Here is a 23,825-nt window from a genome sequence, read left to right as displayed (position 1 = left end):
CGGGTCCCAGGACTGACACCTGGGGCATTCTGCTTAATACCAGCTGCCAACTAGACATCAAGCCATGCATGGATCACTACCAGTTGAGCCTGATGATTTAGACAGATTCTAGTCCATTCATCCAATCCATACTTTTTTAACTTGCTGGCAAGAATACTGTGGGAGACCGTATGAAATCCTTTGCTAAAGTCAAGATCTATCATGTTCACTGCTTTCCCCATATCTACAGACGTGCTCCATGATTTTTCCAGGAACTGGGGCGAGGCTGACTGGTCTTAGTTCCCCAGATTCTCCTTCCTCCCTTTTAAAAGATGGGCACTATATTTGCTTTTTTCCAATAATCCAGGACCTCCCCTGATCGCCACATGTTTTCAAAGATAATGGCCAATGGCTCTGCAATCACATCAACCAACTCCCTCAGCACCCTCGATGCATTAGATCCAGACCCACGGACTTGTGCTCATCCAGCTTTTATAAATAGTCATTAACAAGTTCTTTCACCACTGAGGGCTGCTCTCCTCCTCCCATACTGTGCTGCCCAGTGCAGCAATCTGGGAGCTGGCCTTGTCTGGGAAGACCGAGGCAAAAAAAGCATTGAGTACTTCAGCTTTCTCCACATCATCTGTCACTAGGCTGCCTCCTCCATTCAGTAAGCATCCCACACTTTCCCTTACCTTCTTCTTGTTGCTAACATACCTATAGAAACCCTTCTTATTACCTCTCTTGCTAGCTGCAACTCCAGTTGTGCTTTGGCTTTCTTGATTATACCCCTGCATGCTCGAGCAATATTTTTATACTCCTCCCTAGTCATCTGTCCAAGTTTCCACTTCTTGTAAACTTCCTTTTTGTGTTTAAGCTCACCAAAGATTTCTCTGTTAAGCCAAGCTCATCGCCTGCCATATTTGCTATTCTTTCTGCACATTTGGATGGTTTGTTCCTGTGCTCTCAATAAGGCTTCTTTAAAATACAGCCAGCTCTCCTGGGCTCCTTTCCCCTCATATTAGCCTTCCAGGGGATCCTGCCCATCAGATCCCTGAGGGAGTCAAAGTTTGCTTTTCTGAAGCCCAGGGTTCATATTCTGCTGAGCTCCTTTCTTCCTTTTGCCAGGATCCTGAACTCGACCATCTCATGGTCACTGCTGCCCAGGTTACCACCCACTTCTACTCTCCCCCTATCAATTCTTCTCTGTTTGTGAGCAGCAGGTTAAGAGGAGCACGCCCCTAGTTGATTCATCCAGCACTTGCACCAGGAAGTTGTCCCCAGTCTCCAAAAACTTCCTGGATTGTCTGTGCACTGCTGGATTGCTCTCCCAGCAGATGTCTGGGTGGTTCAAGTCCCCCATGAGAACCAGGGCCTGTGATCTGGGAATTTCTGTTATTTGTCCAAAGAAAGCCTCGTCTACCTCATCCTCCTGGTCTGATGGTCTATAGCAGATGCCCGCCACAACATCACCCTTGTTGCTCTCATCTCTAAAGTTAACCCAAAGATTCTCAGCAGGCTTTACTCCAGTTTCATACTGGAACTCTGAGCAATCATACTACTCTCTTACATATGGTGTAACTCCTCCACCTTTTCCCCCCCACCTGTCCTTCCTGAACAGTTTATACCCATACATGACAGTGCTCCAGTCATGTGAGTTACCCCACCAAGTCTCTGTTATTCCAATCACATCATAGTTTTTTGACTGTGCCAGGACTTCCAATTCTTCCTGCTTGTTTCCCAGGCTTCTTGCATTTGTGTACAGGCAACTAAGATAACTAGCCAATTGCCCTGCCTTCACAGCATGAATCAGGAGGCCTCCCTGTTGCACCCTACCTTGTGTTTCCTCCCGGTATCCCACTTCCCCTCTTACCTCTCGGTTTAAGTTACCATCCCCTGGTGAACCTAGTTTAAAGCCCTCCTCACTAAGGCCAGGTCCACACTACAGCGTTAAATCGATTTAAACAGCGTTAAATCGATTTAACGCTGTAACGGTCCACACTACACGGCACTTAAAATCGATTTTAAGGGGTCTTAAAATCGATTTCTGTACTCCAGCTAAATGAAAGGAGTAACCCTAAAATCGATATTACTATATCGATTTAGGGTTAGTGTGGACGGAAATCGAAGTTATTGGTCCCATTCTTTTACTGAGCTACCCAGAGTGCACCGCTCCGGAAATCGATGGTAGCTTGGGACCATGGACGCACACCACCAAAGTAATGTGCCCTAGTGTGGACGCGTAAAATCGATTTTATAAACCCTGTTTTACAAAATCGATTTTACTAATATCGATTTTAAGCTGTAGTGTGGACGTACCCTAAGTTAGCAAACCTACATGCAAAGATGCTCTTCCTTCTCTTAGTTAGGTGGATCCCATCTCTTCCTAGCAATCCTTCTTCCTGGAACAACAAACTGTGGACGAAAAATCCAAAGCCCCCTCTCCAACACCACCAGCATAACCACGCATTTACCTCCACTATTTGATGGTCCCTACCTTGGCCTTTTCCTTCAACAGGGAGGATGGAGGAGAACACGACTTAGGCCTCATACTCCTTTATCCTTCTTTCCAGGGCCACATAGTCTGCAGTGACCCGCTCAAGGTCATTCTTGGCAGTATCATTGGTGCCCACGTGGAGAAGTAGGAAGGGGTAGCAGTCTGAGGGCTTGATCAGTCTCAGCAGACACTCCATCACATCCTGAATTCTAGCTCCAGGCAAGCAACACACTTCTCAAGTTTCCCAGTCTGAACGGCAGATGGATGACCCCGACCACCACCACCCATCTCCTCCTGTTGGGAGTGGCGGTCATGGAACCTCCATCCTTAGGACAATGCATCCCATGCCTTCTGGTCGATGGGGTCTCCTTCCGATTGCTTCCCTCAGATAACTCTTCCATGACTCATTAAAGATACAGACTACTAAGGAATGAGTATCAGGGACACTGGCTGATCCAGATTCAGACACAAATTCAATCTCCACCATAGCTACAAATATTGGTGAAAGCCAAACACAGGGGACCATTTTCAAAGACTCTTGTAATTTTGAAACAAAAAGAGGAAATGTATAAAGGACCCTTACAACTCTGACCCTCCTAATTTGTCTGCTCTTCTGTCTTACCAAGTTGCCCATCTAACTTCTTTTGCTCCACCAGTGATGCCCTGGTCCACCAGTCTCATCTGCCTGCTTCTCAGCTTGTCACACAAAAGGTTCTGCACCTTCTTCTTCTTCTTCTTTCTTAACTGATCAGTCAGACAATACCCCTTTCCTCAAGACCCATCACATCACATACGTCCAATGAGTCACAATAATTCAACATTTCTGGATACTTTGCATATTTCTGACCTAAACACCACAGCTTATTTGCCTTATGCATTTTGTTACACCTTCTCTAGGCAGCTGACCTTTGAACTTCACCCCATTCTTGACATACAAGTTGTTCAAACCTCACGTTATAGTTTATTGCTCACCAGCCAATTGCGAGTTTGTAAATTACTTTATTTTTAAACTGTAGGCTCTTCAAGGATGGCACTGGGTCTCTTTTGTTTGAACAGAATCTAGCACATTCAGGGCGCTAGCAAAACCAATAAATAATTCCAGTGTGAAGATGTCATTCAATCACTATCTGCAGAACATTTCATGTTCTGGGCAAGTTTTAAACACTTCATTTCAAGTCTTACCTTTAAAAAAAATCTTATAGTATCAAAGGGAGGTAAAATTTTCAAAGGCACCTAAGTAGTCTCTTAAGCTTCCCATCATTTCGCCATGGAGTTTGACTAATCAGTGTGACAGGGTCAGGTCAGATGGCTACAGGAGAGTGTTAGAAGGCAGATATATTAGTCCCAGAATAAGTAGATCCCTTTTCCCTGGGTAAGGTAACAGGGGCAGTTCCAGAACAAGAAGAAATTGCTAGAATCAATTAGGACAGGCAGGCTAATCAGGGTACCTGAGTTAAAAAGGACCTCACTTCAGTTTGTAGCATGCATGCAGGGAACTGGGAGCAAGAGGCACTAGGAGCTGAGAGTGAGAAGGCATATTGCTGGAAGACTGAGGAGTACAACCATTATCAGACACAAGAAGAAAGGTTCTGTGGTGAGGATAAATAAGGTGTTGGGAAGAGGCCACGGGGAAGTAGTCCAGGGAGTTGTAGCTGTCATATAGCTGTTACAGGAGGCACTATAGATAGCTGCAATCCACAGGGCCCTGGGCTGGAATCCGGAGTACAGGGCAGGCCCGGGTTCCCCACAAACCTACCAACTCCTGATCAAACACAGGAGAAATTGACCTGGACTGTGGCTTCTACCAGAGGGGAAGGTCTCTGGGCTGTTTCCTGACCACATGGTGAATCTCTGAGGCGAGCAAATCCGCCAATAAGCGCAGGACCTACCAAGATAGAGGAGGAACCTTGTCACACCCAGGCATAAAACTCAAACAATCGGGCTCCATGTGTTGAACCTTGCATATTAGGAGGTGAACTCCACTTCTCAATCTGGGAATTGCTGCACAGCAGGTGTGGTAGCTGCTGTAGCCCCTTTATGCCACTTGTACATAGTATTAAACTCACAATTTATGGGACCAATAGCAGCAAGAATTATATCCAGTAGCCACGTAATAGAAGCCCACACAATACTGCAGAGGATTGCTGGGGGGAGTGGTGGTTTCTTAAGGCTTGTGCATATTCTTCCTCGACCTCAGCCTTCCTATCTTCAGCTTTGGTTAGATACTAATTTTTATCTCAGCTTTTCAGAGACTGCATTAGTTGCCAGATGACCTTCTCACACTTCAAATCTGATTTTTTTTAAAATGGCCTTTGATCAACACTTTGGATTATACCACAGGATTTTGAAATATTTGTGACAAGTTAGTCATATGGAAATAAAAAAAACAATACTTGGCTGGAATACATGTGCCTTTTAAATAGAATGTAATTGCTAGAATGTTTTAAAAATTCAATACCTATCATTTATTCAAACAAGATTGGCTCTCACCTGTTTAACTGCACAAATTATTTAAGTACTCTATTACTGTATTCACTAATGAGATTAATTATGTCATAAAAATAAGATTTTCTGATTTTATTTTAAAAAAGGAAGAGGAAATAATATTTCCAAAGTCAGGCTAAATCGTACCATGCAGAGAATGATTTTAGAAAAGAACTAGAACTCGAATCACAGTTCTAATAGGCAGGATCAAAACCTATTTAACATGGGAAAAAACACGCTATTTTAAAAATACTGCACTAAATTTATCCCTGGGGAAATTTTTAAAGCTCCTACGTGACTTAGGAGTTTAAATCCCATTTTCAAATGGATTTAGTGCACTTTTGAAAATTTTACCCCTTGGCCTCATTAAGGTACATAGGTCTCTGCTTAACTTTAAACATGCAAGGACTCCCCTTGATGGCTGTGGGACTATTCATAGACTCATAGACCTTAAGGTCAGAAAGGACCATCAAGATCTAGTCTGATCTCCTGCACATTGCAGGCCACAAAACCTCACCCACCCACTCCAACAATAGACCCATAACCCCCGGCAGAGTTACTGAAGTTCTCAAATCATGGTTTAAAGACTTCAGGTTTCAGAGTATCCACCATTTACACTAGTTTAAACCTTCAAGTGCCCTGTGCCCCATGCGGCAGAGGAAGGCAAAAGAACCCCTCGGGTTCTCTGCCAATCTGACCCGGGAGAAAAGTCCTGCCCAACACTAAATACAGCAATCAGTTAGACCCTGAACATATGGGCAAGACCCACCAGCCAGACACCTAGGAAAGAATTTTTGGTAGTAACTAAGAGCCCTCCCCATCAAGGGTCCCATTACCATCTGTTGGAGATATTTGCTGCTAGCAGTTGCACAAAGTTAGGCACATAGTTAAGTTTCCTGTGGAATCGGTATCCTATTTTGCAGCAGGGTAGGGTGCTTTTGCTCCTGCTCAAGGGGACAGCACAGCATACCACATAAAACAACCCAGCATGCCCTGATCTCATTTATACCAGCATAAGGGCCTGATCATATTTATGTAAAGTTAAGCGTGTGGGTGTTTACAGGAACAGGCCCTACATCTAGCATAGCTATGCTGAGATTAATGCAGTTACACCAACCTTAAATGACGTGAGAGGTGAATCAGCCTCTATGTCTCTGTTTCCCCTCACCGACGGATAGCATGTTAACATAAGACTCAGAAGGTTTCCCAATTTCCTTTTGAAAATCTTGTTTCTTTACTTAAGTGACAATCATGTTAAAAGTCACATTCCTTTAAAATCATGTTACTTTTATTACTAATAATATCCCCAATTGTATGAACAGAAAGATTTTTTTTTAATTAACTGATTTTTCACAGTTTCTGCTGTGCTTAGTTTTTGTGCTGCATTCTGCTTGGACAAACTTTGGTTTGTAGTCCACGTCATTTGCTGTTTCTTGTGCATTATTAATGATCTTACCAAAGTTGGATGAAAGAGACAAATGGAATGGGGTCAGTTGGAAGAATGGGATAATGAGAACAGAGCTATCATGAGTTAGCACAACATCAGGGTTTCAGACATTGCAGGAGAGTGTTTAAAATTGGTTTTAATGAATTTGTGTTTTAAAATTACAACACTTTACAGATTTGGCCCTACAAAACATTTGTGTGTGCACAAAATCTAAGTGTGGAGCCTAAACTACCTGCAAGTGTTCTTTTAAAATCAATCAAGTGTACACAGTACACTAAAATAACTATAGAACCATTAGTTATAAGCACAAGAAAACATTTTGCTTTTTAAAATACAAGGGAAAATACCTACCTGCAGCTTATTTCTTAAGGGACAGGTAGCATTTGAATACAAAAATTGTTTATTAAAGTTAACTAAAACCCTTCTTCCTCAGAACCATGACTGGCACAAAGAGAAAAGGTGTAGAATGGAACTTAAAGGAACAGAGCCCTGTGATACTGAACGAGTATATGGCACTGTTCCTAGAATTATATTTGTGTTTGACCATTGCACTGGGAGTGTACTTATCAGTTACTGACAAAGAAAGAGCTCAAGCACAGCAGCACAGTAGCAATGTTACAGTGGATCGGCGGTTCAGCACAGTAGGTTGTGACAACTGTCACAGGATTATACTGAAATTGGGACAAAAATCTCCTGGTGCAGTTCAATCAGCTGTCCTTCAAAACCCAGCCAATCTTAGTGGGATGGAAGCCATATGCGGCAGAGTGTTGGAGCACCTCCAGCAGAATTTACACTGTGACCTATCCCGCATCCTGTATTTGACAGTTCTCTTGGCAGTTATTGCAGATGTGGTTTTGGGAGCTCTTCTTCTCCACTCACCATTATTTGTGCAATTCCAGTGTTGTCAGTGCTTTGCTACAAGTTTGCAATGCATGATTTCCATCCCACCGGGATTGTCTCAATTTTGAGGGATAGACTCTCAGCTTATTCTACTGAAACTGGAGATTCTGTCCCAGCTTCAAATCAGTCATGCTAAATCTGGTCATCTCTTAATCAGGCTGAACCTCTTTCTCCTCTGTAACACAGCCTATTGGAGTAGCACAACTTCACTTTCTCTGACTTCCAGGCAGGTGGCTGCTCACACACCTCACCAACATGTCCGCTGCTTATTCTGAAGTGATGTCCAGATCAGATTCTCTTTGAGGAAATCTTGATCCTGCTAACAAAAGGCAGAGCAACAGGATAGTCTTTCATAGTGAAAGGACACTTTAAAACCCAAACTCTACTAGCAATTCAAATCACTCACTTTGACTAGTAATCAGTAGGTTATATAATTCTGCACTTTTTTGGGGGATCATGCTAGGTTGTATTTCATTTTAGCAACTAGTGCAAAGCATAACTGTCATTCAAAAAATTGCCTAATGTATGGCACTATTTGCTAATACTATAATTTGCTGGTCCAAGTGTTTAATTGTTGCTGAATATTCTTTTCTGACCTTTCCAGTGACATCTGTAATGTAGGAAAGCACTTATTTATACAGAGCTAGGGCATTTCATTCAGTATTCTCTGATGTTCCCTTTTTCCAATCCTTGCAACAGGTTTTACACAATCTGGCATCAGACCCTATCACGGCCTCAATTTCTTTTTCCTGGATACTCAGAACATCCCTTCTCAAGGTCCAGTTTATCAACGTGTCAGAATTCAAACATCAGCTTAAATCAAACAAGCCTTTCCCTCATTTCAGATTCACCAGCCTCTTGCAAGACGTCTCCCCAAACCTACTATCCAGCATTTTCTCAAGCCTTGTCAGGCTTCTGTTCTCATTCCTCACTCCAAATAGCTCCCACTGGACTCTCCATCTGGCTGGGCTGGAAAGTCCCTTCCCCAGTCCTCTCTGATGGTGAACCTTCTACAGGTCTTTCTCTAGAAATCTGCCAAAAGCTCTCGTGCCACCAACTAAGGCTATGTCTGTACTAAAAACCTTACAGCAGCAGCAGCTGTACTGATGTAGCTGCACCGCTAAAAGATCTCTCATGTAGCTGCTCTACACCGACAGGAGAGAGTCCTCCCACCCGCCCAACGAGCAGCAGCAGCGATGTTGGCAGGAGATGCCAACATAGCGCTGTGCACACTACCACTTATGCCAGCGAAACTTATGTCATTCCGGGGGGTCTTTTTTTCTCACTCCCTGAGTGACATAAATTGTGCCGATATAAGTGGTAGTGTAGACATGGCCTAAGCTAAGCAGATTCCTGTTTCTCTGCCTCAAAGCCCAACACCTGGGGAGGCACCAGACAAGGCACAGTGAGGCTGAGCCCAACTCCTTTAAAGAGCCGGCACACTCTGGGACACTCTCATAGCATTTCATTACCCCAGCCCCGGTGCCATACAATTATTCCAAGAACGATTTCCCCAGCTTTGTTTTCTAAGCAACATGTTCACATTTCCAAGCCAAAATTATAAAACCACAATAAAAATGCAAAAGACATTTTAGAAGTACAACAAGAAGAAGGACAATAGTAACTCATTACCCCTTATGGGCCAAGTCCTGCAGTCCTGACTCGAGTTCCCACTGATTTCAGCAGTGTTTGAAGAGTTGTAGGTGGGATGGCAGATGTGATTTCAGTGGGAGTTCTCTGTGAGAGAAGACAGCAGGACTTGGACCTATATATGCAGTAGTAGTGGTAATGAATAAGAGTAAAGGGCAAAATGATTTTATTAAATGTCAGTCTTTATTTACTGACTGCTTTTCCTAGTAATATTTACACACCTAATGGTAGGATTTTCAAAAGCACCTAAATGACATAGGAACACTAGTCCCATCAACCTCAAACAATTTCTCGATTTGTGGAAATTCAGTATGTCAGAAGGTGATTTTGTTTGCAAATGCAGTACAGGCATAAGTTTGTGTTTTTCTCAGAGGAAAGATGTTAATGAAGATCTGGATTTGTCTTTTTCAGCACAGATGAGAATTTTTATGTGTGAAATGTCAAACTTCTCAGGCCAACTCTACATTACAAACTGGTCGACGCAAGATATGCATATAGTCATCGCAGTTATTATATCGTTTTTGTGCGTGCGTATTTGGCTCCTTGCTTTGGCACTGGTGCAGACTCACCAGGAGTAGCTATCCAAGTGTGCAACCCACCATTGTTCAGCACATTGTCTTTGGAAAGTTTTGGCAATGCATAGTGGGGCAGAAAATAGTCGCACAGCAGTGACAGGGAGCAAGGTGTTAACTTCCCAGCATGCAACTGTCTCCATCCCATAATATCATCTATAGCCTTTTTAAAATATCTTCTTGCAGTCCGCCATCTCTGACAGCAACATGGAGCCTGCACAGCTCTGCACTATTGTCACAAATGTTGCAAGCACAGGACACATAATCCTTCGGTATTTGCAGAGCCATAAGAACTGAATCAGCATGGACCATGATGATTTTACGGAGGACAGATTGCTGTGGGATATAGCAAGAAACAATTCAGGGTTGTTGGTGGCGTTCACAGAGCAGTTGAAGATGGTGGAGTGCTGCTTCTGGACCCAAGAAACAAGCACTGGCTGGTGGGATTGTATTGTAATGCTAGCTTGGAATTATAAGCAATGGCTGCAGACCTTTCAGATGTGCAAGGCCACATTCCTGGATCTGTGTGCCAAGTTCGCCCCAGCCTTCCAGTGCAGGGACGCCACAAAGAGAGCTGCACTGACAGCAGAGAAGTGAGGGGGGATTTCACTGTGGAAACTTGCAAAGCTGGATTGCTACTGGTCAGTGGAAAATCATTTTGGAATTGGAAAATCCACTGTGGGGGCTGTTGTCATGCAAGTGTGCAAAGCCATTAATGGTCTCCTGCTGCGCAGGACCATGACTCTCGGCAATGTGCAGGAGATGGATGCTGTATGTTTAGTAAAATGCAAGATAATGGATGGATCTGTAGCAATGGGGTTCCCAAACGGTGGTGGAGTTGCCAAGTGTTCAGGAACCGTGGCCAATGGGAGCTGTGAGGTCAGCGCTTCCAGGTGCAGGCAGCACACAGAGCCCCTGGCCCATCTGTCTAGGGCCCGCAAGCACATGCTGGCTGCTTCTGGGAGCTGCATGGAGCCAGGGCAGGCAGGGAATTAGCTGGAGTCCTCAACTCCCTCCCATACCCCAACCCCCTGCTCCAGCCCTGTGAAAATGATTGAGGGTGGGGGAGAGCAATCGACGGTAGAAGGGGGGATGGAGTGAGTGGGGGCTTGGCCTCAGAGAAGTGGTGGGGCAGAGTCTCAGGGCAGGGGTGTTCAGTTTTGTGCGATTAGAAAATTGGCAACCCTAAGCACAAATATCCCTATTTTGGCATCTGATCACCTTGCCAGAGAGAACATCAACAAAAAGAGCTAGTTTTCTATGGTTATGCAAGAGTTCATGGATCACCAGGGATTCTTCACCAACATCCATATTGCTAGTCAGGGAATGTGCTTGACTCTTGCATCTTAAAGAACACAGGACTGTTCAGAAAGCTACAGGCAGGAACCTTCTTTCCTTATTGGCAATGTTGTCAACAGTGATCCTCGGTGACCCAGCTTATCACTTACTCCTCTGGCTCATGCAGCCATACACTAGACACCTCAACAGCACTAAGAAAAGATTCAACTATTGGCTCAGCTGGTACAGAAGGACAGTTGAATGTGGTTTTGCTAGATTGAAGGGGCTCTGGTATTGTTTAATCACAAGTTTGGATCTCAGCGAAAAAAACATCCTAATGGTTGTAGCTGCCTCCGGTGTCCTGCATAATATCTGTGAAGCAAAAGAGAGAAACGCTGCTGCCGGAATGGAGGGTGGAGGTGGAGCAGCTGTCTGCTGAGTCTGAACAGCTCAGGGAGGCTTTGAAAGAGCACTTTAACAGTAAGCCACAGTAATGTGTTGTGGTGTGTTGTGCTCTACCTTGCCCTGCTGTTTTGGAGCTTGTTAGGAATTGTATGGTGCTTGGTATACAGCTATGAACATAGCTGGCAATGCACCTATTAATTTTGAAGTGCTGGGTGCTTTCTGAACTACAAGGCACTCTGCAACATATGTTGTAAACTAATAAAGATTAATTATTTTCCAAATAATAGAATGTTATTAAGTAACAACACCAGTACAAAAACCATCTGTACCATTTAAAAGCAAATACATTAAAAACTTAATATATTAATGGAATAGAACTTACCAATGGGAAAGAGCATTCAAGTCCATTTTACCTACATATACAGCATCAATGGATTTCACAGAGCAGTGCATGTGAAGGTGTGGTTGTCCTTAACAGCCCCCTGATGTGGAGTGGTAAGGGTAAGGTTGTGGCCCCTGGTGCCACGTGCAACATTGTGATGTATGTAGGGAAGTGCTGTAATGGAGTTCTCCATGGACTGCAAACAGAGGCAAGCCCGAGATTGTTGAACCTGCAGGTCCACTAGAGAGTGCAGCATCTGTGTTTGCTGCCAGAGGAGCCCCATTCTGTTCTGCTGAATCTACTGCTCCTTTTCCTGCTGAGACTCCTGAATCTTTCTCCTGTCCGCTCTTTCCTTCTCCAGGCTGTCTGCACCCTCCAAGCCCTTTGCTTACAGTCTGATGCAGCACTGGCTAGCAGGATTTCATTGAACATGTCACCTGAGTCCTCTTCTTTCTCCTTCTTAGCTGGCTCAGGCATTCCAAGGATGTGGAGGAGGAAACCCTCAAGGCCTCGATGGCAGCAGCTGCAAATAAAACACACAGAGGAACCATTGTCACTATAGTCACAATTGAAAGTGAAAGTTGAGATTCAGAACTCCCCTCCCTTGCTCCCCTAAAATTTTAAACAGGTCTATTAACACTTCTGCTTTGGAGTGCTTATGCACATGCCATCCTCAGCACCAGCCATTGTGAGTATGGCTCACAGGCAGTGAGGCAGGAATTGCTCAGTTGCATGAAACTATGAGTCTAGGGCAACTGCACTGAATACTGGTACCATTTTCTACATGTGGTAGTGATTTTAGCTGATATCTCACTTCAGCAGGTAACAAAGGCAGAGAGAGCACAGTTACAGCTGGCGTCCTAAAGAGGCCCATATGCTGCTAGCCTCTTTACTGCAATGGTGCCTGCCGAAGTTATTGCTGAGTGGCATGGGAAACTGTCCTACCACAGAGGAAGACATAAGGCTGCCATCCCTAGAAACTTCAGGAGAGGACTGCAGAGTATCACCATGAAAGTTCCATCACAGTCTCTCAGGAGGATTCACAGGACATTCCTGTGTACATGAACTAACTGCTCTCCATGACCCCTCCACGACCCCTCCTAACTCTAAAGGGGAATAAAAAGCAGATAATAAGATACCTCTCTTCGTTGTACCTCCTCCTCTTAAAGTACAAGTAAATTAATGAAAATGATATCTGTGAGCTGCTAAGTTAGGGGCACCAATGTAATGGAAAATAAATGTACACACTTACCTGAGGTTCTTTCTCCTGCACTGGGCTCACCCATGATCGACTGCCGAGACTGACTGGACTGCTGTGGAGTCTCAAATAGGTCCTGGCTCATGGCTTAGCTGGACCCCCACTCCTGGTCACATGTCCTCCATCTTCCTCCTCTTCCTTCTGCAGCTCCTCTTTGCTGTTCTTGCGAGGAGCCTGCGATTTTGGTTTCTCAGATTTATCCTCGGTGGTCTGCGGGGTGGTGGTGGGGTCTCTAAGTATGGCATGCAGCTCTTTGCAAAAGCAGCAGGTCTGTGACTTGACATGGGATTGACATTTTGCTTCCCAGGCCTTCTAGCATGCCTGCCACAGTTCCTTCGCTTTCACATGGCACTGCTGTCAGTCCCCACCGTACCTACAATCCCCCTGCAATCTGCTCATAGATGTTGACGTTTCTATGGCTGGTTCAGAGCTGTGCCTGCACAACCCCTTCTCCCCACAGGTCCAGGAGATCCAATATCTCCTGTCTACTCCAAGCTGAAGCATGCCTGGAATGTGTAGCCCGCAGTTCAGCTGGGCAGTTGCTCACAACAATGGAGAGCAGCTAGATGTGCTCACCAACCTGGACAGTCAGGGAAAGGCACTTCAAAAATTTTAAACGGGAGAGGTGGGTTCCAGTCTCCGTGACCCCTGGGCAGTGGCATTCACAATTGTGACCAGAGCAATCAGTGTTGAGGATTGTGCGACAGCTGGGTCAACATAAGTAATGCAGCATCTACACTTGTGCTGTGCCAACGTCAGTACATCGACCATGGCTCAATGCTGCTCAGGGAGGTAGTGTTTGTCAATGTAACAGGACACTTACATCAGTGGGAGGCATTTAAGTGTAGACAGGTAGACGCAAGGCCGTTTATGTTGACCTAACTTTGTAGAGTAGACCAGGCCATAGCAGAGAAAAACCTCTATGTAACAGCTGAAATTGTACTAACAATTAGGAAGCTCATTGAAGAATCGAGTATTATACACATTTCAGCAGTTTAAGACTTTAAAATTAGAAGAAAATTAATCACTAGCAAGACGTAAATAAAAAAATCTAAATTAAATAAAATACAATTATATTCTTTCTTTAGAATCATGATTTGTATTCACTCACTTCATCCATATAACTGCTCCTTGCAGGAAATACTAGTACTGCACATTTCTCTGGCTTTTCAGTCCTGATCTGGAAGCAACGCCTTTCAGAGTGAAAGTGTAGCTCAGCCTTCATGGCATAGTCACATTTTGCTGAAATTAACCTGGGTTTCCAATTAGTGATGGTTGTTTTGTGATGTAGATGCCTGTCAACCAGGATCAGAGTCTACTAATTGATTTAAACCAACAGTCAACAGATTATATGGTTTACAGCAGCTGATGATCTGGCTCTGAATATGTAGATAAGAAGTAAAGCTTCTAATCCTGGGCTTCTCAAATTTCATATTCTGTGCAGATAAGTTGCATGGATAGAGAAGAATAGAAAAGGGAAGATGGATAATGATCATACTCCTGTAGTCTATTTCCAACATTCATCATCCAGTCCTCATCAGACACAAGTACAAACTAATATATAGAGTGACCTATACTAAAATTATTACAATTCAATCCGCTGTCCACTGGAATAATAGGACTCCTAGACCTGCTAGCTGTGGTAAGTTATCACACAAAAAGCAAAAGGTGCATGACAATACAAAGCAGAAAACATGGGGCAGGCACCTGAACAACCTTTATAATTAATTCAGCACACCGAGTATAGTAGGTGGCAAGCTGTATCCTACTATTTTCAGTGGATATTGCTACTGGTTATATCCATATTCCTCCTCATATATTTTTGTATTTCTCATATATTTTCACTAGATAAGTTGGCCCAACAACTCCTGTGTTAGCTCAGCACTTTGAAAATCAGGGCTTTCTCATTTACGCACCTAACTTTAGGCAGTGTCACTTAAAGCCTTCACACTACTCACTGCAGCCCCAAAGTATGGACCTGACCTTGCAAACACGACCATGAGTAATCTCATTCCAAGTGTTTTTACAGGCCCATAACCAATATTTAGGTAAACTGCTAAACTTTTCCAAATTCCATTTTTCATAATTGCTGATTGACAAGGCATTCCGTTTCTGTTCAATTCATAATCAGCCTATTTTATCCAGTGATGCCACACAGTCACATGAGTGTCATCACCATCATTTACTAAAGGAAATGTGATGTTTCCAGTACTGGCTTTGCTATCACTGAATAAATCAGGTAAATAAGGAGGGTGATTTTAAAATAATATGCTTCATTTTTAGATCTTGGGAATCAGCAATGATTGGGAAATGAAGTATGTGAAAAGGGCAGTACAAAATGAAGTCCAGTACATTATTCTAACTCTAGCTTTATGATATTCTGTGATGCAAATAAAAGGTCTTCATTTTTAAAAGTTGGGACTGGTTGAACACATGCATTCCAGTTATTCAGCCTGCAAAAGGATTAATTTCTCACAAGGGCCCAATTTCAGTGACTTCAAGAAGAGATTTTCTCATGCAAAGAGTTGGGCCTACTGGGTAAGATCCTTAGCTAGCGTAATCAGCATAGATCCAGTGATGTCAACAGAGCTATGTTGATTTACAACAACTCAGGATCCGGCCACACATCTGGCAGATAAACTAATATCCAGTGTCCTGACTACTAGCGATCTGAACATAAGCACCAGTAATTCTAGTTCATAAAGTTACAGTCATGAGCCTTGTTATAAAATAATTTTCTTCCCACTTTAAAACTTACTGATTTACATGTGACTATATTACTAAATTAAAGTACAAACTTCATACATGATAAACCTTGGTAAAATAGATCAAGACATGTCTATTATAATACTATGAATGACATTTCACCTAAATTGAATCACACTTAACTAATACTTTCATGTTATTTTTAACAGAATATTTTCTCATGATTTCCTAACTTATTGCTCCATATTTCCCAAATGTAAAGCTTTCAACATCTTCCTGAGTATCTTTTGCTCCATTCCTAGTACTTTATTCAGCTATAGAGAAGCTTGTAACATTAACAATCTAGGACTCTCTTTAAAACTGCAATGTAGCCATTAACAAGTAAAATCTGCAAAACTGACACTTTAACTATGCTGTGTCTGTATTGATGCATCGCTGTAAAAAGCAGCCATCTTTTTAATTGTCACTGTTCTGTTTTCAGAAATCAACACAAGCTTCTGCGTAAATGCACAAGCATTTTTTTTAAAAAAGCACATAGCATTTAATCCTTTAAAAATCTGCCATCTGTTAGTATCTAGACACCACTTTGAAAATGTGCCATGAAGTACACATGTACAGGTAGTCTGCACTGGGTCAGTAAACAATGTTACAAATTAATTTTTGCGACTGCTGAGTATTCCTAGGAACAAAAGAAAATTGCTTGTTGCGTGTTTAATGGAGTCTTCCTAATGCAAAAGTCGCGATCATGATACTAAGCTTTGTACTTGTGTATCACATTAATGCTTCCACTGTAACCATAATCTCAGTCTACATCACAGCCATAATAATGAGAAAAGCATGTAGCATCTTCCTGAAAAATTAATCTTTTAAAAAAACATTAGGGATAGCATAATGAGCAAAATCAACCAAAGCAGGTGAGCTGACTACATACAGGAGAAATTTTTTTTTCCCCTAGAAAACAACACAGCTACATATTGGACAGCGATGTCCACTTTGCATTCTGGACTTTTGATAAGAAATACAAGGTCAGTAATTTCCCCTTAAAACTAATATGGATATTTTAAAAAAAAAGTTCTCATAAAAATACAGTTTAGAACTGTATGTATTATAAGGTCATGCACCTGAATGCATGAGAGCTGTTAATATGTTGACAGGAACTGTTATCAATATATTACTATTTTGACAAATTCATTTTATTATAAAGGTCTAGTGTAGGAAGCAGTATTGCATCAGACTGGATGGTGTAAGGTAAAAGATGGTAACAATGTGATTTAATTTAATATGCTCAGCAGGTACATGTTAAACAGTTGTAGCTACCAGGATTACTGGGTTAATGGGCAGACCTTAGAACTGATAAGCATAGTTTCCAAGACTGTTCATCAGACTATATTTATTAGATATTGCAGGCATTAAGGAGAAATTGGCAACTCCAATTTCTGTTCTTAATTTCTGAAAAATAGCAAGAATAACAGAAAAAACAGCTGCATTCAATTACAGACCTAAATTGAGGAATTTATTTATCTTATTAAACATAGGAACCTCATCTTTAACATGATTAAAGGTCCAGATAGTACATATTTACAATGCACAAGTATATTTGTTTGATTGAACGTGATTTAGGCCATGTACATTTTCCTTGTAGTTTAAGAATCATAAGGCACCTTCATGTATTTGATTTCACAGAACATTTCTTTTTTCTAGGCTTTAATCTTCAAATACTGCTGAAGTTGTTAATAAATGTGTTGTTTTTATTTATTTTTATTTTGTTTAGAGATGGCACTAGATATAGGCTTAATCTAAGCCTCTAGTAGCTCAGTGAAAACAGCTGAAGAAAGAGTTTGTTGTCCTGAAAGCAAGTTTGTTGGATGTTCCCACCTATTAACAAGTTAAATAATCACATGCAGTATAGTAATAATTATGCCATGTTCTATCCTATACTGATCAAAGTCAGTAAAGCAAGATTCATTAGATAATTTTGGAAAAGACCAACGCTGGATCCTGCCAGTATTTGGCCGCACCCTTCAAATTCTAATACTTAAATAGAGAACAGGTGTATCTGCTCCTGCTGCACCAATAAAATTCAGACCATAAGATATCACGGCATGAGAGCAATGCAAAAATGCACATCCAGCACCCGGATTCTGCTGGATCACCCAATTTTTGGCCACGACCACCCTGCCCTCAACTCTACTGCATCAATGGAAAACAAATGTAGACACTCTTTTTACTCCCAACAAATCTGGACCTCAATGCATCTCAATACAATAGCACCACAAATTCCTGGATTCGCTACCGGGATCCTGACAGATCTTGTCAGTTCTGGGGCCCAAACTGCTAAATTCCATTGTCTACTTAAAGAACATATTTAGATGCTCCTATTGCATCTTAAAAATCTGAACCCTGATATGCCCAGCACAATAGCACTGCCAAAATTCATATTTGGCATCTGAATCATTCAAGGTCCTGCCAAATTTGGGCCACAAACGCAGAATTTGTACCATAAAAATAGAAAAGTCTTGCTTCTACTCTTCCACCAGAAAACATGAGCTGAATCCTGGTCTGATATTCCCATTGATTTCAGTGGGGCCAGGATTTCATTGCTGGTTTCAGATACAAGATAGCTGCAAAAACCTTTCCAAATGAGCTAAGTTTTGGCTGCATAATACCCAGTTTTAGCATCTAAACTTGGTAAAAAAGCAACTCTGATAGCCCACCAAAATAATACAGACCCCAGGCATTGTGGTTCAACATATTTAGCAGAAGTTATGTTTGGCTTTATAGACTCATTTAAAGCTATACAGGTTAATTTTAATATTAAAATAAAAATTATACAGCCCTCATTTAGTTCTTAGTCAATCAGCATAAACAGGGCCTGATTGTCATTTACATTAATGCCCCTTTCCTTCACGCTGACACCTCTTTATATCCACTTTAATGCTCCTTTACACTGCCATTGCGATGCAAAGGTGTCCTTTCGTGTAAATTAGAATCAGGCCCATGATCTGCCAACTATTTTCTAGTCAGGGCTCTGGTGTTTTGTTGTTATTCCATCTGCTAAACAAATAATGCCCAGATTTGGATTCTTCATCAAGAATAAAAAATCACGTAGGTTCACATTTCACAACATTATGGCTGGTCATGTATGGAACGTCCCAGATCAGAGGATTGTTTCTAATGCTTTCTTGTGAACATTATTGTTAACATTATTTACAACACATATAGCCAACTTTGTTGCTGTTTCAGTGATACATTATAGTTGTGAAATGCACATCTCCAAATGGTTTTTTGTTTGCAGTGCAATTGAACCAAAATATGCTGGGACGCTGGATTCAAGATTCTGCAGCGCAGTGGGGTTGGGGCACCTCAGATCTGGATATTTAAGGGGCAGCTAAACATGTGGCTTAGTTAGGCAGTGGAATTTCACAGACTAGGACCAAAAATTGACAGAATTTAGCTATCAAGTACCTGCAATACAACTGCATTGGAATGCACCGAGATCCAGATTTTTGGTGTCAGAAGAATATCTATGTTTGTTTCCTATTGCTGCTGTGAAGTTTGGAGTTTGGGATCAAAAATTGCCTGGTTCGAAGTATCAGATCTGGATTTTGGTGGTGCTTTCATGCCAGGATCCATCATGGTCTGGATTCTGTTGGTGCAACAAGAGCATTTACAGGTGTTCTCAATTTAAGCATTAGAATTTGGGAGATGTGAGCCACATTCTGGCTCCATCAAGATCTAGCTTCTGGATCTGGGTTTTTGCTGCATTGTTACTCCTGGATGCACTGGGGGTCTGTCTTGTTTGTTTTGTTTTGTTTTTCTTGTACAATAGGAGCAACTAGACTTGTTCCCCATTTAGGCAGTGATATTTCGGAGGCTAGATCCAGTAGGATCCACCTTTTACCCAGACTCAATGATTCCCCCTCTCCAAAAAAAAAATAATAATAATTGTAAAGCACATCTTAGAGAAGGGAGATATGCGGTAACAGTGCCTGACTGAGTATAACAAACCCTGGAAAAGCTTCAGAACCATTTCATGCCATTGGCAACCTAACCCTGCAATGAAGGTGTTGCATCCCCAGCTGTGCCTTACAGAACCATATGCATTTACAGTGCAAACACTTACCCAGTCCTCAAAGTGGCGGCTCCCATTCTGCAGCAAGTCCTCAAACTGTATAGTGCAGTTAGCCACAAAATCATCGTACCCAATGGGGGCATCATGGAAAACAGCCATCTCAATCTTCCTGCCATTGCAAACGTCAGTGACAAACTCATCATTCCAGGCAGGGCTGTTAGTCTTTTGCTTGGTCGAGGTCTGCCCGATCCTGGAATCGTCCACGTTGAGGGCGATGTAAGGGTCCAACAAAAAGGTCTGTGGTCTGGGACCCACCGCATGCCTCAGCGACCAAGGTGTGGGTTTCAGATTCACCGCCTCGCGGATCTTGATTTTCAGCAAGCCATTAAAAACCACCATGGTTGGATGGCTTCACTTTTCCTGGGATTAAGCACACTCACTCACACACACACTCACACACACAGGGAGGGAGGCAGGGAGATCTCACCAATAAATAGGAGAGCAGGTCTGCGAGGCGGGGGAGACCACAACGTGGGGGCTCCCTTCTTGTTGCTGCTGCTACCTTTGATTATTTAGCCTTTGCTCTTGCGACACCCCGTGAATACATACAATGTGCCTGTGTTTCTAACGGAAAACAAGGGAGGAAGGGAGGGAAGAAGGGGGGGACGGCCGTTTGCAGAAACCCCCCCAAAATACAATCAAAATCCGAGCATAATAAACCTGGGGGGGGCAACAGACTTCCCCTTCACCTAGATCATAATCCTGAATCAGCCTTTGCAAAGGAGGCAGAACCGCGATCCGAGGCTCTTGCTCACGCTAGTACTGTCTGTGGGCAGCAGCAACACACACAAACCCGAACCACCAAGCCAAACAACCAGCCCTGCCTACTTCACACAGCCTCTGCTCAGAAAACACACACCCGGGGACCTTACATCCGCATAGGATCGAGGAGCCTCCTCGCCTTCTTCTCCTCCTCCTCCTCCTCCTCAAAGGCCAAGGATCCAGTGGAACGAATCCAATGCATGAGGGGAGTCTGCTCCGGATCAGGCTCTTTGGAGATTTAAAAAGGCACAGGGTGACCACCGCCTTCTGGATGGCTAGCGCTGCTGGCTCGCGGTGGTGCTGGGCTGAGTAGCAGCAGCAGCACTACCCCACCTCTCTTTGCCTCGCTCTCTCTAATGCAGGAAATGCGCAAAAGACGTCAGTGTGTGTGAATAGAAAGTTTTGCCTGTTGGGGGAGCAATACGATAAAAGTGAGCATGAAAGAGCAACAGCTACAAGCAAGTCAAGAAACCACGACTGGGGTCGTGACTCTTCCAGACTCAATAAGCGCTGCCCTGCATATTCATGGGGTGATTTGTTCAGGGGTGGGGGAGTGGGGGCTTCTTCCTTCTCCCTCCAGTCTGCTCAGGATAAACGTTGTGAGCCGGCGGGGGGGGAACACCCCTGATCATCTTCCTCTGAAGTTTTAAACAGCGCCCTCGTTTTATGTCAGTTCTTTATCACTCAAATCCTGCTCCCCAATAAACACTGCAAACATCTACCCCCCACCCCCTCCCGCAATCTCCCGCGCTGTGTACTGTTGTTGTTGTGTTTATTCTCACTCCGGTGTGGATGATCCCAAGACGTTACTGTTATTTCTTAGCCTGCAAGTCTATAGTTCAAATGTGTATTTGTGCAGTATACGGCACAGAAAAGAGATGTCAACGCCTAACGTAAATATTTCTTTCTGAGGAATTTCCACTGCGGCTGTTTGTTGTTGTTTCCTTTACTTTCTTTCTTTCTTCTCTGTAACAACACAAATCCCACTGGGATCCCTTTCGGGCTCTCCAATCTGCGATAAATTGTTGTTGACAAATGCAAGCTTCGGTTTTTGGACTCCTTTTCCCTTGTAATCGCTTTGATCCTCGCTGGGTGACAACATTAACCCCTCAACTCCCCGTTGCAAGCAAACCCAGCAGAACTTGTCTGCCTTCTGCTGGTGCATCCTCTCTGCCCTCCCATTGGGCAGCAGCCGCAGCATAGACAACCTGACGTCATTTTAGGGGCAGAGCTTTTGGCTTCTTTAGGAAGAATTTCCCCTCCGTCTCCAAGCGCTGGGAAGTGAACTGAGAGCCAAAGGGAAATCGTCCTCCAAGGCAGAGCCGAGATTTGATTTGCGAGGAAGGGGACCTGGAATCGCTTCCTCCTGGGTGAGGAGAGTTGTTTGGAACAAAAGGCAGTGCAAAGGACCCAGGAGATTTTACCTGGAAAGACAATTTCCCTAACTGTTTTGCCTGGAAAACTTTGATAAGTAATACTGCCTGGGTAAAAATAATGTGGTTTTGCCACCATTGCTAGGACTGTAATCAAATATGCCAGCCAAAACCACACACTTAAACTATAAACTTCATATGCCTTTGTCATGAATCAGTCTCTTTTTCTGCTCTTGATCATCTCATATTTCAGAGTGCATATGTCAACGTTAACAGAATTCACATAACATTAGTAAGTGTTTAGCTATTTTGTCATTGGCTGTCCTCCAACGAATACTGGAAATAATACCAGTGGGAAATACCTACTCAACCTGGAGGTTATTAAATGCAAAAAACCACCCTACTACAACACTATGGGTGAGATTCTATCAAATCTGTCATGTAGGGATTTATACGATTCTCATCAGCATGATATTTGAGAATTTTATAGTAAAACAGGAGAGTCTTTCTCTTCACATGATTGTAGAGAAGTCTGGGAACCATCATGTTACCCAGTGTTTCTATTATGATCATTATTACTGATTTTGTGTTATTAATTTATTAGCATTGTTTTGTTGTGGAGAAGCAGAAGGCAAAGAGATGGATCCTGCCCTTCGCTCTGAAGGTGGTAAAGATTTGAGTTCATTCTGCTCCCCTGAGGAAAAGAGTTCCAGTCTATGAGCTGGCTGCCAAGGAAGTTCTGTCTCCAGCTCTCATGAGTCTAAATCTAGATGGGGACAGCTCCAGTGTTAACAGGACAACAGTCATGGAGGGTCAAATATTGGATATCAGGCATCTTAAATCCAGTCAATGGAGAGCTTTAAAGATTAGCACTGTGGCCTTGGTCTGAATCTGACATTCACTGGGGAGCCAATATAATGACTAGAACAGAAAATAATGTATTTCCACAGAAGAGTATTGTTTAGCAGGCAGGCTGACGTATTCTGGACCTGATGGGATAGCTTCAGGATTTGTGCATTAGTTCCCACGTATTGGGTATTGCACTAAAAAAGCCTGAAGGTTATGAAAGCATGACTGTTAGTACTGTATCAGAGGGGTAGCCGTGTTAGTCTGGATCTGTAAAAGTAGCAAAGAATCCTGTGGCACCTGATAGACTAACAGACGTTTTGGAGCATGCCCTTTCGTGGGTGAATACCCACTTCGTCAGATGCATGTGGTGGAAATTTCCAGGGGCAGGTATATATATGCAAGCAAGCTAGAGATAATGAGGTTAGTTCAATCAGGGAGAATGAGGCCCTGTTCTAGCAATTGAGGTGTGAAAACCAAGGGAGGAGAAACTGGTTTTGTAGTTGGCAAGCCATTCACAGTCTTTGTTTAATCCTGAGCTGATGGTGTCAAATTTGCAGATGAACTGAAGCTCAGCAGTTTCTCTTTGAAGTCTGGTCCTGAAGTTTTTTTGCTGCAGGATGGCCACCTTAAGGTCTGCTATAGTATGGCCAGGGAGGTTGAAGTGTTCTCCTACAGGTTTTTGTATATTGCCATTCCTAATATCTGATTTGTGTCCATTTATTCTTTTCTGTTAGTACTATGTGTGTTCTTCTGGCAGGCCACAAATAGGAGAAAGCATTTCTGGTGCACATTGCTACTTCATCTCCCAGTATCAGCCAGAAGTGCAGAAGGACCCCGGAACTAGTCACAGTCTCTGGGCAGACTCCCTTAAATGGGGAGCAAGGATATGATGCCAGTTATATGAAATGCCTTCCTCAACCACCCAGCATTACATCTGTCTTGTTCAGTTTCAGACAGCTGTGCTGTATCCGTACTTGTGATTTCACTGAGATAGTGTAGTCACTGGGAGATTTCACATGCATCAAAGTCAAGAAATACAAAATTCAAATACAAAATTGACTCCTCCAAAAACTGTAGCGTGGTCTGCTTGGGCACACATAGTATTTTGTATTACATGATATGATGTTAATTTTAGTGCCTCAGAGAGAGAT

General features: G+C 42.9%; 1 protein-coding gene across 2 annotated transcripts in view; it reads right to left on the bottom strand.

Moving 5' to 3' along the window:
* PRKCE (protein kinase C epsilon) overlaps positions 1-21,762 on the bottom strand; it is a 495,965-nt gene extending 474,203 nt beyond the window's left edge. For both annotated transcript variants that reach the window (XM_030557687.1, XM_030557688.1), the window contains exon 1: positions 19,682-21,762. In XM_030557687.1, the coding sequence (XP_030413547.1) occupies positions 19,682-20,029 (348 nt within the window). In that variant the 5' untranslated portion in view covers positions 20,030-21,762. The remainder of the gene's footprint in view (positions 1-19,681) is intronic.
* Positions 21,763-23,825: the final 2,063 nt, after the last annotated feature.

The sequence above is a fragment of the Gopherus evgoodei genome, chromosome 3 (assembly GCF_007399415.2).
Source record: "Gopherus evgoodei ecotype Sinaloan lineage chromosome 3, rGopEvg1_v1.p, whole genome shotgun sequence".
In the NCBI taxonomy this organism is placed as follows: domain Eukaryota; kingdom Metazoa; phylum Chordata; order Testudines; family Testudinidae; genus Gopherus; species Gopherus evgoodei.
This window is presented reverse-complemented; position numbering and strand designations above follow the sequence as displayed.